Below are 15,094 nucleotides of genomic sequence, written 5' to 3'. Positions count from 1 at the left end.
AGTGTATGGATGTATTGAAGAGTAACCCATCTTTCTTTGATATTCTGTGAGCCATCCTAATTTCCTGTTTCTGCAGAATTTGGCTTCATATTAGCAAATGAACTAATAGACAGTTGGCTCAAGTCAGTGCTGGAGCCCTCCTCTGGACTCGGTAGTCATTGTGGGGCACAAGAGCACCAAGAAGTAGCCACAGTGCCCATACAGAGTGCTGTTGTGCATTTGTCAGACTTGCACATAACTGTACAGGGATCTGTATGAAAACACTTCCAAGAACCATAATTCCTATAAAGTCAGTGATCTTTTTCTTTTTAATCTTTTTAATCAGCAATATACAAGAATCATTGCAAACACAGAAGTTGCAAGAAACAACTCTAGAAACTACAGCACAGACAGCAACTGAGCTGTTAAATATTTATTCAGATGATGAATATATAAGGAAAATTCAAAAACGTTTAGAGGAAGATACGTTTGCTAGAGAAGAACGAGAAAAGAGACGACGAAAAATGCTAATGGAACAGTTAATAGCACATGAAGCTGAAGAGGTGAGAAAATGTATGCTGAAGTATATAACCCATGCACAATTAGTAATGTAAAAATTTGTTTACAAATATAAAACAACAGTATTTTTGGAGAGTTGAATAAAATTTGGAGTGGATAAAGGGAGGCATATACACTTATCTCTGAAAATAACTTTTATGCCAACCATTGTCTTTCCTTGAAAAATATGGAAGGTTGTCCATTCTTTCTCACCACCTTTATGTCATACTTCATCCTTATAAACCATAAAGGATCAAATGAAGGCAGCAGAGCTAAGGTTATTAAAAATCAGTTGAAGACCCGTCTTCTATTTCCTCCCCCCCAAAGTTGAACTTTAAATTATCAAAATGTGTACTGGTTCTGAAGAAGAGACATTAAAAAACAACAAACATGTCACTCCTTGGTTGAAAAACTGTATTTACAAATATGTCATGTAAAGTTTTTGATCTGGACTGGATGAATTCTGAAATTGTTGTGCTGGGTGGTATGAAGAAGCAAAACACTTACTTTGCAGGTCAGAGCTTTGATTTTTGATGTGTTCTGGAATAGAAGATGTGTCTCTGGAGGATGTCTGTATTGTGTCTAAAAATGGATGTTGCAGGTTATTCCATTTGAATCCTGTCCCATAAAGCTCAAGGCTTTTCAGGTTCCTCCTCAGACATGCCTCATTCAAAAAACACTTCTTAGATTACTGACTTCACAGATCTTCTCTTTTGTAATGACTGTATCAAAACAGAACCTTGTAACTTACTGGATGTCTGTGATTTCTAGTTATCTTTTATCTTAGTATCGCACTGTGAGTCCTTAGTTTAGATCATAGGTATTGAACTTAGTATAGCCCAGCCTATCTCCACTGCTGCTGCGTAATAATAGCACTTCAGATGTGTGGCATCTCTGAAAAGGAAAAGTATGAAATTATGCATATATATTTAGGCATTGGCATGTAATGTCTGGAGATGTTTTTGGAGTTGTTAAGAAAAAATTAAATTAGATGAATTCTGAATGTCTATCCCAGACCTATATGCTATGAAAAACACCTGTAGTGACTTAGACCAAAAGTCCATCCTCTCTGAGCTCTCATTCAAAGAGATTCTATATCATGTTCTTGTTGATATGCATAGGCCATGAAAAAGTTTTGCAACCCAGTTGTCTGAAATCACTGTAGTCCCAAAATTTGCTTTTTACCTGCTATCAGCTGTTGCGGCCCCAGCACAACCCCAGCAGCCTGGACTAGTGGTTCTCATAGCCATGGCTATCAGCTGACGGCCATTTGGCCAGCAGCAATCACTGGGGCATTTGGTGGAAACAGCAGCTCTAAGCCAGCAAAGCCAGCCAGTGCTGTCGAGGAGGTCAGACAGCTGGTCCACCTGCAGTTGTAGTACAAGCCTTGTCAGTTTGAGATGGAGGAATTGTTGCAACGTGCTGCCAATTAGACTGGCTCCAGTGAGGCTCCAAAGCAAGGCAAAAGTAACAATAGTGTTCTTAACTTCCCAGGAAGAAAAATCAGTGTTGATATAGGAACAATAGCAGTCACAGACTGCAAGAATTAGAAGGAAAGACAAGTGAGCAGTTGACTGGAACAGTAGTCTGACCAGATCAGAGAATCCATTTAGTGCTAATTTGGTTCTAAATTAGCAGAGGAAGAGGAGTCTGGTTGGAACACTGTGAGATTTCCGAAATTAGATGTTGCTTAACTTAAAAGAAGTGTCAAGCAAACTGAGATATTTTCTTTAAAAAATAAATAAATATACAAAGTTGTTGAAAATTACTTTCTCCCTCCATTAGATGTCAAAGCAGAAAGGATTTGCAGACTGAAATTGTAGCTTTCTTGTAGACATTAGGGTCAGATTTTTACCTATACTCAATAGATATTATACTATAACATAAAACTTGAACACAGAGCACGGGATCATTTAGAGTCAAATGAATTTCATCCCTTCAGAGTGCTTTAGCGTGTTTCATGTCCATATGTATAAACCTCTACTAAAAGAATCTTGTTCAAATTTTGGGTTTTAGCACACTACAAGTCAGAGCCTGGGAGAAAAAATGCCTTACAATTACATGACACTCCTCTATGTGCAGCACAGTGTGATGCCAGTCAGATTTTCATAGGCAGGAGTCGAAAGTGTTTGACAGTAACATGGCTTCATCCCAACTGAATCTTTGATGTCCACCATTTCAACAAAGTATTTGTTCTAAGTACTCGTTATTTTTAAATGCTCTGTTCATATTTTATCTCTCTGAATTTAAAAAGTTATCAGGAAGAAGTTACCGTTGGCAATAAATTGAGAAGATGAAAATGGGACGGGAAATTAATTGTTACTAGATTATTGCGTGTCAACCAAATAGATTTATTTATGCTAAGCTGTAAGTTTTGGTCATAAATTTTATGACTAGACAACAGGACAGAATTGTTTCATTTGTACGTAAATTAAACAAGGAAATAGAAAAATAGAAAAACATGATATAGTAATTATGTATGAACAACATGAAACAAACACATTAATGTTTGGCCACTGGATGCCACTGTTGTCTCAAGTAGGTAAACTGAAAAAAAGTGTGTATTATGCTTTCTCAGTAGTAATTTTTCAAATGATTACTAAGATGTCCCATTTACGATATTTATGATTTCTTCAGACACTTCACGGTCCTCTGTGAAGAAGTTGATGTAAATTGTTAGGTCAAAAAATTGTATTACTATTTTTATTTTGTCTCCTAGTATACCCAGAAGTTTCAAAACTTTTCAACCTTAGGTTTTAGTACTTTGTCCATTCCTGTTTGTATGAAAGATAGCTACGAACGCTAAGCACGCTTTTTGAAATTATGAGTTTGGTGTTCTGAATCCTAATTTATCCATTGTGTAGCTCTGAGTTAATTGCCTTTTCATACATTCTTGTTCCTCAAAAATTTTCTGCTTGCTCTTTTTAGGCCTACTCAGCAAGTCAAAATATTTGATCACTTAGAATATCGAAGTTCTCTACCCTTCAGTTAACAAAGAAAAGGTGTCTTTTGGCTGCTCTGAAATGTTCTAAAGGAGCATCTTCCCATTCCCTTTATAAAGAGCCCATTCACCTAGATGACATGCTTTGATTTCTCACTGGGCCAACTATTTGCACCATACAGTTGATGGTTTGAGTATGACAAATGACCTCTCTGTTAGGGTGGCTCCTTCAATCCCCTGTGAATTAGGATTTAAAGAGATTTTCCTCTGGTGGAGTACTTATTGCTGAACTAATCCATAGTTGAGGATAAGCAGTTGCAACCAAAGAAAACAATGAAGGATATTTTCTTATAATAGGAAGCGAAGTCTGTGCATCCTCTACTCTTCTTTGAAATCTTAATGAAATACTAAGTCCAAAGAAGCGGTGGATAGAACTGAGGCAGCAAAGGGCATCATGTCTTCTTTTATTGTCTTGACTTCATGAATGTTAGCGATAAATGGACAGATTAAGTCTTCAGTAGGCAGTGCTATTGGAAAATTTTATCACCTGAACTTTATTAAATGACACATAATATGAATATGAAAATATAAAGTGCATATAAAGTTGTTAAATTGCATTGTTTTCCATTTCAGTTGTATGCATGATGATAATTCTGTGCGTAGAAAAATACTGTACAAACAGTACACTACAAATAGAGTACAAAATAAAACACATTCAAAATTAGATCCTCATTTTGTGATAAGATTTGTAGAGACAATATTGTGTGCAGGTGAAGCACTCTGGGATTAAAGCCCAAGATGACCACATCTTTGCCAGTAGAACTATCATGCAGTGTCATGAGATTCAGTGCTAGGAAAGGGGAGTGCAAAGCTCACATTTTGGCTAAAATAAGCAAAATGTTGAGGGATTTTTATATCAAGTTAGTCTTTTCAAGTCACCAGTATTTAACTGGAATGTGCTTTATTCCCAGCAATTGTAAAGGGAAAGGCACTTAAAAATATGGAAACAGTTTTGTTTGAAAAATATTGGCTTCTCCCTAACATCAACAATGAAGATCTAAATTAATTAGAAAGTTGTTGTTCTTATTATTGCAATTAAAATAGCTATGTTTTGCAGCTTTGTGTTAGAAATGTATTACAGATGTTCTGGTTGCATTGTGTAGCACAGATCTAGCCCTCTTTGTAGAGTTCTTTCATAAATAGTATGATAATATGTAATAAAGTTTGATTTTTCATTTATAGGTGAATTTATGTAATGTGTTCTGCCCTCTCTGTTGTAGACAGCCAATGGAAAATAAACCAGATTAAAAGAAAATAGAAGTGATACTTTATTTTGGTTTGTTTTTCATACTACTACTAACTGGCTTTACCTGTTCCTCTGTTCTTAGGAAAATGAATTTGAATGAATTCTTCAGATCAGTTCCCGATCAAATTTAGGTCCTTAGATTTGAATACATTTCATAGCAGTTTTCCTGCATCTGAAACAAATGTGCAGCGAATCAGAAGTTTCTTCTAAAATTCTGCTGTAGGAGTGATATTTGGCAATGGGGCTTGAAAGGCAAGCTGATGCTTTTGCTTGGAACTCAGAAGTAGTTCTGGACTGTGAAAGAACTTTAGGTTAGGTTAAGCATTAGTTTAGATACCAAGAAGAGTCTAGAGAAGTGTAGTAGTAAGAAGATACTATTATGTTTTGACAAGTACTTTGAAAAGTAACAGTCCACAGCCTTCAAAGTGTGTGCACACCGACCATGCTTCAAGCAATGGTTCAGAATGATTTTCTTATAGTACTGAATAGGAGATTCTATTCATGTCCCAGTGAGAAGACTGAAACTTATACCTAGCAGTCTTGTATTTTTATCTGTTCTGAATGCTTCCTCATATTCCCAGTCTCCTGAATGGAGGAGAATGGAGGAGAATGGAGGAGATAATTACCCAAATCCCAATAAAGAAGGAAAAAGTTCAAACCTGTAGAAAAATAGACTAATCAAGGATCCAGCAGAGTATGGCTGAGAATGGGGACTGGTGAAGCAGAGGGATAAGTTAGTGATTTGAGGAAAGGGTATATCTTTACATACAGAAGCAATTATTTGAAATATGCTGCAGTTTCTTTGCACACAGGAAATATCAAAGTTAAAACGGAGTTAATCTGAACAAATGTATTTTTACTGAGTATCTCATTAAGACATATTTAGAATTCAGTTCTATAGTTCTACAATTCTTATATAGTTTACAAAAATAGTGCTCATAAATAGATATGTATGTTGTTCTGGATTTATGTATCAAATGAGCAGGTAAATGCTGTTATATGACTCCATTAGTATTTCTCATAGGAGAAACTGATGAGTTGTCTACGAAATAGTTTATAAGCTGTGCTTAATACTATTATTTTTTATCTTTTAGGAGGCTTACCGGGAGGAGCAGCTTATTTACAGACTAATGAGACAATCTCAGCAGGAGCGGAGGATTGCTGTTCAACTCATGCATGTTCGACATGAAAAAGAGGTGTTAAGGCAAAACAGAATTTTCAGGGAAAAACAGTATGAAGAAAGACGACTGAAAGAGTTCCAAGAAGCTCTTGATAGAGAAGCGGTAAAAGATTATTTGCTCCCTGAATTGCTGCAGGACTGTTACAGTACCTTCCTGTTATAAAATGGAATATGTATTGTCAATTGTTAGAATTTAGGACTTTTCTAGGGACAGGGTGTTTTAATGATGAGTATATTCTTTTACATATGTTGAAAGTTACAGCTAAGTTAATAAGGGATAAAGCTGAGCAACTTGAAGTCTAATTTTGATCTTTTCTTCCAAACTACTTTTAACTTTGTAGGAAAACATCTCTGTATGCTGAGTTTAAAAGGCACAGTCTTGCAGAGGCAAAATGACAAAAGACAATGATATAAGATCTTGTTTCAAAAATCATGTTTTTCATTTCCTTTAGATGTAATCTGTTAACATCCGTTTTTGACAAGTGCTGGAGGAGTTTCACTCATGAGTGCTAATTTCTACCTTGAAGCTTGGAGTTGATTAATAATCCTGTGGCAAAATGCCAAGTGATACGCTCATAGTAGGCCATAATGTGATGGTAGAAATCTTATTTTGCTCCTGCCAAAAATTATTAGCAGCTCCAAATCCTCCAACACAGCTGGAGTCCTATGTAATCAGCAGCTATAGCTATTGATTACAACATCTCTTTAAGTACACTTTCAGCCAAAAGGAACACACCATCACAGGAACTGCTGATAATTTTCTACCATGACCAGAAATCTTTCTGAAAGATTGAACAGCATCAATAATATCAAATTATTTGCAGATCAGAATCTTGTAAGTTAAATTACTTGTCACATATTCTAAATGAGTATTCCATTGTGGGCTTCAGTGGAACTAAGCCTTTACCAATGCATCTGCATAGTTGTTCCTTAGGAAGAGCATCATTTCATGTTTCCCTACCCGCTAAGCACTGAATATGTTCTTAATCTGTTTGTCATGGAAGAAGTACTATATTTCTCCCTTATTTCATTATATTTTAACAGTTAGAAAACAAACTGGAATTTATAGAATGAATAAAAATTTTTAGATTTGTCTATGTGTTAATCTGCTTGCTGACTATCCAGCTCTGGTGAGAATCTAGCTATTTTCATTTCTTTACTTAAATAAGCAAGTTCATTTTCATTTCCAGGACTGTGCACTTCTGCACTTTCATTTTTTTTTGCAATCTCAATTCTAGGCTCTTGCAAAACAAGAAAAAATTGATTATGGAGAACAAATTATCAAAGAAAGAGAACATCATGAGAAAATTGCTGTTGAAAGAGCTCAGGCACGTTATAAAAAGCATTATTCTATATGTTGGGAAGTCATCGACCAAATCATTGATTTGTCAACAAAAGTGGGAGAGTATCGTCTACTGACAAACAAGTGAGTATGGTAGTTGTTAGGCAAAAATAACAGCTGTTAGGTAGCTCTTACGGTTCATTATTCAGACTGGTTTAAGCACCATAACATCTTATGTAGATTCTCAGATATCTTACAGGACAGCTCCAATTAGTTTGTGTGGGAAAATGATTATATTACTTTGATGTGAGGATTCAGTGATGTGTAATACAGGGTGAACTAATGCTAAAGCCAGGCATTGTTGAAAACTCAACTAACTTGAATCGTTAGGAGACCAAGATCCACTAATTCTTCAGCTTGTGGAACTACTGATTTCCTTTTTTATGAACAAATTCCTTAGTTTAAAAGTTAAAAACTGAGTGGTACTCATCTCATTCTAGATTGCTCTGCTAGCTGAACACTTCCTCAGTGTAATAGAAACAGAATGAATTTCCTAAGATGTATCAACCTGCCTGGACTGTCCTAAGAGTAGCAACTCAGTCCAAAATCTTCTGAGTCCTACATGCTGTGATTCCCTCTTCTGACATGCCCTAATTGCACAGGGTTTCTGAGAAGGTCCTAAAAAGGCACTAACCTCCAAGTGCCTGTGCTGTAGGAGTGTTTCCCAAACCACAGAGTGGGGCATTGTTGCTGTTGTTCTTTCATTAGTATTCAGTGATTAGACTATGGGGTAAGGCTTACAGCATTAGAAAGTATGCCAAAATCTTCATTGCCTTTTAGTGTAATTGTACGTTAAAACAATAAAACTGTAACCATATGAAATACATACGATTATATTTTATGGAAATGATATAAATTTAGGCCCAGTAAGTGCGTGATAAAATAGTCAACCTAGACACGATTTAGTGATGATCTGATGATTTCCTTGTCTGACACAGTCATGGTTCCAGTGTAAGCTGGTGTCACATTTGCTTGTACTGAGTGGTGCACAATATGTACAGATATTTGAAATATCTTTCCAAAGGATGCATATCAAGGTTGTATCTGCATTTACTGCCACTATAGGTATGCTTTGTCTGTCCTTCCGTGCACTTCATTGTGCAGGATGCATACAATAGGTATTCAATTAGTTTTGAACAGCACATACAGAGTTTATTTAAAGCTATAACACTCAACTATCTACAGTCATTACTAAAAAAAAGAAAGTCCAAATTGATGTAACCTTAAGAAATAGTAGAAACTTTCATTTTGACCATTTGTTAAATTTAAGCTGTTAATTATACTGTTTATTTAGCAGCCATATAATTCTAATGTGATGTATGTCAGCATCCTGTTTGCATTTAGCTTGCTACTGTATGCAGTTTGTCTTGTTTCATATGAATATTTTTCCTTTCTAAAAGAAAAAAAATTGAGTTTAATTACTCATATAATTCTAAATTAATTTTAGCTTCCAGCAAAAAAAATCTATAGATTTTTGGCGAGAGGAGGCTTTACCCCACAAAAGGGAAGAGTATTTTGGAGCAGGGAAAAATAGCTATAGCAAAACAGTTACTACACAGCTCTGCCAGCCCAATACTGTGTGATGACACATTTGTGAAAACACTGAAGCCTACAAGTGCCTATGGCTGTCATATAAGTAACCAAGCACTTATAAAAAGCTGTAATAACTGTAGAAAGCATTATAAACTATATCTAGTTTAACATATGCTTGTTTCATGATTGTGATGCTTGTAAATTTGGGTCCACTATTCTCAAATATGTAAGCCCTTTAATTTTTGTTTTGGAACTCATTCTTTTTTTTTTTTTTTTTTTTCCTTCTGCAGCAGAATTCCATTAAAACTGATGCTTGATTGGAAGGAATTTTTTTTTAATGGAAAACCAATGTATGAACAAGCCTCAATTCAACCTTTGCCAAATGAACCAAGCCCAGAACAACTTGTAGAGCTGAATAAAATGAATCTGTTAGATGAAAAAGACTATGGTGAATACAAGGTACATCAAACTGATAAGACACAATGAAAGATAATACACCTTGATTTTTCATAATCATAAACATTTTGTTGTGATGTTTCATTTTGTTCTTTTACTAGTTTCTGATACCAGATTTTGACATGCATTTTCTTTTCATTCCCTGAGGTTCTATATGAAATATATGGCTATATTTTATGTTAGTAGCACTGGAAAACTGGTGCAATTTTAAAACACTGTTATAAATTCATTCTTGTATATAACATTGATTATATTGCAATGCAATTAATTTTTAGCTAATTGGAATTTGGAAGTGTGGTTAATGCTACCACGTTTAAAAATGCAACAGAAAGCAGCCAGCAAAAGCAAGTAAAATGAAATATTGTATCTGTTACAAAACCTGATAGTCTTAATTTCAGCAATTTGAGTGAAAACTTTCTAACAAGATTTATTGTTTTGAGTGATCCATTTGTTTTAAGATGGTAACATTTGTGAAAATTATTAAAAATGGCTGACATTTTTCTTAACCTTCTGTTAGAATACAAATAACTATTTTTCAGGGTGCCTTAAAACTTTTCTTCAACTTTACAATACATTAATGTAATTTCACAAGTGAAAGATGAAGGATGAATGTTTCCCTGTTAAAATGCATTGTTTTCCAATTTTTTCCAAATTACATAGTGATGCTTTTCTTTGGGAAAAAAAAAAATCCTGCTATATACTTAGTCTTTTCAAATAATCTGTTTAACTAGAATATGGCAAAATCATGGCAAATAACCTGTCTTTGACTTGTTGGGAAATCATAACTACAATATATATATGTGCTTTTATCTACATCCTGGACGAATCAGTACATTTTCTTTTGCAATGAGTATAAAAGTCTGTCATGAGTTTCTGTGATGAATGCCTGACAGCTCAATTTACTTTGGTTTCAATCTTAACATATGTTTTTCTGATTTATCTATTTATAAGGTCCTTGTTCAGACCGTATCAACTCATGTAATGAATTTCATGATCACTTTCTATAGGTGAAAAAAGACATATATACAAGAACAACAGGGAGGACATACAGGACAGACAGGCAGGAAACAGTTAGTGGGGAGCACTAATGAAAAATTAAGTTTTTCAGTCGTATTGTTGTTTATATTATAAATTCTCAGTAGTCTTCCCTAGAGGTAAGGGCACTGAAGGTCACAAACATTTAATGACATATTTAAGGCCTCTTTTTCGCTACCAGTCTGTTTCAAATGCACATTCACATAATTAATTTTTTTCCGGATGTTGTCAGTCTTATGCCTGTCTGAATCAGTATTCATCAAAAGCTGGTATCATATGATGTGTAAAATTGTTGGCACCAATTCATACTTATGTATTCTAAAAACCTAAGTGAGCAGCTAATATCTTCAAAGTATTGCTTCTGGATAAAAGTGTATTGGCAGGGCATTCTGGCAAAGTTTATGCTGATTTTCTTAACCCTTCAGAAAAAAGTCCAGCACAGGCAATTTGGCATCCGTCAAGAATACTAAGTTTACATTAGGAATACTGACTAAAAAAGTCAAATATATTCGATAAAATACAGGAACAAAATACAGTGCTATCAGTCCATTGCACATTCCACATTAGGTTGAGCTTGAAAATATTTGGAAACTACCACAACATCAGTTGTGGCTAATCACTTAATAAATTAATGGAATCACCCAAAATAAGCATAACAGTAGGCACTGCTAAAAATATCAAATTATTTCCAGTTTTGATTGAGAGTGTTGACCGGGAGTTATATAACTCTCACCTGGATACCTGAAAACTTGTTTCTGACAGGTAGGCTACTTTAGCTCAAGACAAGTACAGTCTAGCAATCTTCTGGTTAATAGGGCAAGAAGACTGAAAGGTGAGTACTTCAAATGGGGAGCCCATTCCATTTGGAATTCATTTTTCCTACAGGTCTGATAGAACTGAAAACAACTGATCCGTCTCTACTTACATGTTTAAGGAGGAATGGTTCAGATAGGACAAGGATTTGTTTTTTTTAAGCGTGTCTTTTCAATTACGTATTAAGAAGTACATTTTCAGAGATACATCAGAGAGGGGATATTGTGCAACTCAAGAAGATTTTGTTTGTTTGTTTTTACTGATTAAAAATAGGTGATATTTTCATTTAGAGTGATAGTAAGCTACATTTTGTTATTCTACCTAATACATATATGTTCAAAGTCAACACTGATCAAGTCCTATTAGTTGAATGTATGCTGTGGCAATATATCATTCATGATAGTAAGTTCAGGAAAAGGTTGCATATTCTACCTGGAACATGAATTGAAAACATTATCTTTCAGTAGAACTTTGAAACTGGTTGCTTCTCTTGATGGTGATTAAATATATAATTTATAGAATGACACAATTATTTAGGTTGACAGGGATATGGAGGTCATTTAGTTCAACCTCTTTGCTCAAAGCAGGGCCAGCTTCAGAGTCAGATAAGGTTGCTCAGCACCTTGTCTGGTCAGCTTTCAAGTATTTCCAAGGATAGAGATTCCACAGACTGTCTGTCCAACCTGTTCCTGTGCTTAACCACTCACATTGTGAACATTTTTTTTCTTCATTTTTTTTCATAGTTGGAATTTCTCTTGCTGAAACATTTGACTTTGCCTCTCAACCCTTTATTGTGCACCCCAAATGAGGTGACAAGCTAGAATCTAATTGGGAATATTATTAGTCCACATATCTTCCAAACAACTGTTTAGTAGCCTGCAACCAAATAACAATTAATACAGGACTAGTATTATCCTGCATACTAAAATGTTCTCTTTTAGCTTCTCATAGCATAAACTGCACATCAGGACTTTCCTAGTGTTGTGAGATCCAATACTGGTAGTATATATATTAGAGTGGCAAAAGCACAGTTCTGTGTTCAATTATTTTGACTACATCCTTCCATTCTCATCTTTCTTCCAATGTGATTGTCAGTAAGAGTATCTTTACTAGCGAAGCCTCATTAAGCTGTATGCTGGTAACTCATACCACTGATAAATTTATATTGGTCTCAGAGTAGATGAACTGGAAGTTTCTACTCAGTATTTCTTTCCCTTAAAATTGTTTTAATTGTATGGTGGTTTGTTTGGTTTGGGTTGTTGGGTTTTGGGTTTTGGGTTTTTTTCTTTCCACTGAATGTGTATTAGGCAAATATATATATTTGAAATCTTTGTCCATAAAAATTTTCCAAGATTTATGTGTGATACTGGGCAATAATGTTGCCCAGTTTTAGAATGCTGAATATTAGGATATTGGGCTTCTATTCCAAAAATCTGCTACTGATTTATTCTGTGGTATTGGTGAAATGATTTTTCATGTTTATGGAATTAAAACAAATTATTCTAGGAATCTTTGAAAGTGGTTGTAGGAGTACGTGTCTCTCTCAACTAGGTATTAGTGAATATCAATAAATGCTTAATGATTATGACATAATTATAGCTTTTAGCAAGGGTCTATTCTAAAAAATATTTTATTATTTAGTACTATTCAGACTTGGTTATTGTATGTATTGTGTTTCTGTATAAATACATATATCTAGAAAGATGAAAGACAAGGCATATTGACAAATTGTTCGGTAATTTGTCATTTCTACAGAGTATGACAGGGGAATGGTGCCCAACTGAAGAGAACAGTGAAAACAAACCTCCTCTTAATAATAACATATTGGGTCATGTGCTTCGTAGACTGATGGAGATTTTCTATCCTCCAAAACCCAAATCTTCACCACCTGTATTTCCTCCATTTCCTATCAAGGGATGTATTTTGGGAAAACCTTTTAGTGGAAAAACTACCTGTGTAAAGTTTATTGAAAAAGGTAGAGTTTTGGGTTGGTTTTTTTTGCCTAAAATACCTTAAAATGTTTATTTGCATTAAAATCCCACTCTTACAATGAAAATCGTTTGGGCAAATCCTTGCATTACTAGTCCTTGAACCTCATATGTGTCTGTATTTTGCAAGGCTTAGTTGCAAGTCATTCATTCATTCTGTTCCAAAATAAGATTAAAAACACCTGAACTTGAATATAGTGTTAATATGGTATTACTTCTGCATTAAGAATTTGAAAATGCTTTTGGGAAACTTCTCCGGGGATGTTTGTTATAGAAGAGACTAGCAAGATAGCTATATGATTGTGCATACACACTGTGCAGTGGTTACAGAGAAGAGACAGTGGGAACAACTTACATCAAAAGCCCAAACGAAATCATTAATTTAATTGCCAGTAATAGTCTTTCTGTACGTATGCTCAGATCAAACTGTAAAGTTACCTAATTTTTTTGTGTATTAGTTTGCAATGTTCAGGTACTATCTGTTGATACTCTGGTTCAGGAGGCCATCCAAGCTTTTCTTAAAAATGAAATGAAAAGTGAACACAACATGATTCCACAAGAAGCAGAGAGTCCTGGGGAACAAAATGAGGTAAGCGTTTTTGTTAGCTTTGGTTTTGGATCCCACAGGGAGATGAGAATGAAATATATAAGGAAGAAAGCATACTGCTTCAATTTTTGACTCGATTTCAAACTTAATTCTAAGTTCTGACTTCCAAGACTTCAAGAGTCAGCTTGAATTGACAGGCTTGTTTTTCCTCTAATATGTAGTCTCCTTTCTAATCCATTTCCTTTCATAATTGATACAAGGTCCAGAAGAACTTGTCAAAATCACCACTGAAAGTTCTAAAGAAACTGCAAACAGAAACACCTATCAATGAAACCAAAGGTATGTATATATTTTATTTAAATATGTATATATATATTTATAAATCTTAATTTTAATTCTTATTTTATCTTATTAGATTTAAATGGCAATTCCCCTTTCTCTTGTATATTTGAGGTAGTATCCATGATATCTGAGTTTTCACAGTAGTTTCCATTATGAATTTCCTGTTTCCACACATTCCTAGTGTCTGGGAGCAGCAAGTGCAGGCTGCTCCATGAAGGAAGGTGAGCTAGGTGAAGAGGGCAATAGCAAAGCAGGAAGCACCAACATTCACCAACAAAGAGTGAGGATATCGACTGAAGTCAGGGTCACTATCAGGTCCAGAGACATTGAAGAGCATGAGCCTCAGTCTGGTGATAACCCAGCAATTCTGCCAATGAAGCAAGTCTGAGGTCAAGCTGGGAACTCAAGTCAGCAGGTGTGGATCAGGATCAGAATCAAGGAGACAGGATATGGGGTGCAGACATGGCTGCTACACAGCTGTAATGTTCCACAGGCAGGGTCCAAGATGAGAGCTTCAGCTTGAAAGCAGCTTCCAAAGGAAGGAAGGGCAAGCCCTCACCTCCCCTCACCTTACCTTTCTTTACAACAGATCTTATCAACGAAGGAACTGACACTGGGCTCAGCCACCTAAACTCAGAATCACAGAATGACTGAGGGTGGAAGGGACCTCTGGAGATCATCTAGTCCAGTCCTCCTCCTCAAAGCAGGGTCACTACTGCAGGTTTTCAGGACTATGTTCACTTGGATGCTGAACATCTCCAAGGCTGGAGATTCCACAACCTCACTGAGCAACATGTTCCAATAGTCTGTAACTCTTACAGTTAATATTTTTATGTTCAAATGAAATTTCCTGTGTTTCAGTTTGTGTCTTTTGCCTTTTGTCATTTTACTTGGCACCACTAAGAAGAGTCTGTTTCTGTTTTCTTTACTCCCTTCCCCACCCAAGATATCTCTACACATTGATAAGATTCCGCTCAGGCCTTCTCTTCTCCAGGCTGAACAGTCCCAGCTTTCATCCTCTCCTCGTATCTCAGATACTCCCAGACTTCAGTAATGGTCAGGGCCTTTCTCTGG

At 35.5% G+C, this 15,094-nt stretch overlaps 1 protein-coding gene across 1 annotated transcript in view; it reads left to right on the top strand.

Moving 5' to 3' along the window:
- Positions 1-15,094, top strand: part of SPEF2 (sperm flagellar 2) — a 67,667-nt gene that overhangs the window by 14,903 nt on the left and 37,670 nt on the right. The window contains 7 exon segments of the mRNA XM_050913389.1: positions 326-542; positions 5,879-6,067; positions 7,203-7,390; positions 9,130-9,298; positions 12,899-13,118; positions 13,590-13,720; positions 13,939-14,017. Coding sequence (XP_050769346.1) covers positions 326-542; positions 5,879-6,067; positions 7,203-7,390; positions 9,130-9,298; positions 12,899-13,118; positions 13,590-13,720; positions 13,939-14,017 — 1,193 coding nt within the window.

Source organism: Gymnogyps californianus, chromosome Z (assembly GCF_018139145.2).
Source record: "Gymnogyps californianus isolate 813 chromosome Z, ASM1813914v2, whole genome shotgun sequence".
Lineage (NCBI taxonomy): Eukaryota > Metazoa > Chordata > Aves > Accipitriformes > Cathartidae > Gymnogyps > Gymnogyps californianus.
Note: the sequence above shows the minus strand (reverse complement) of the source record. Positions and strands in the feature narration are given on the sequence as shown.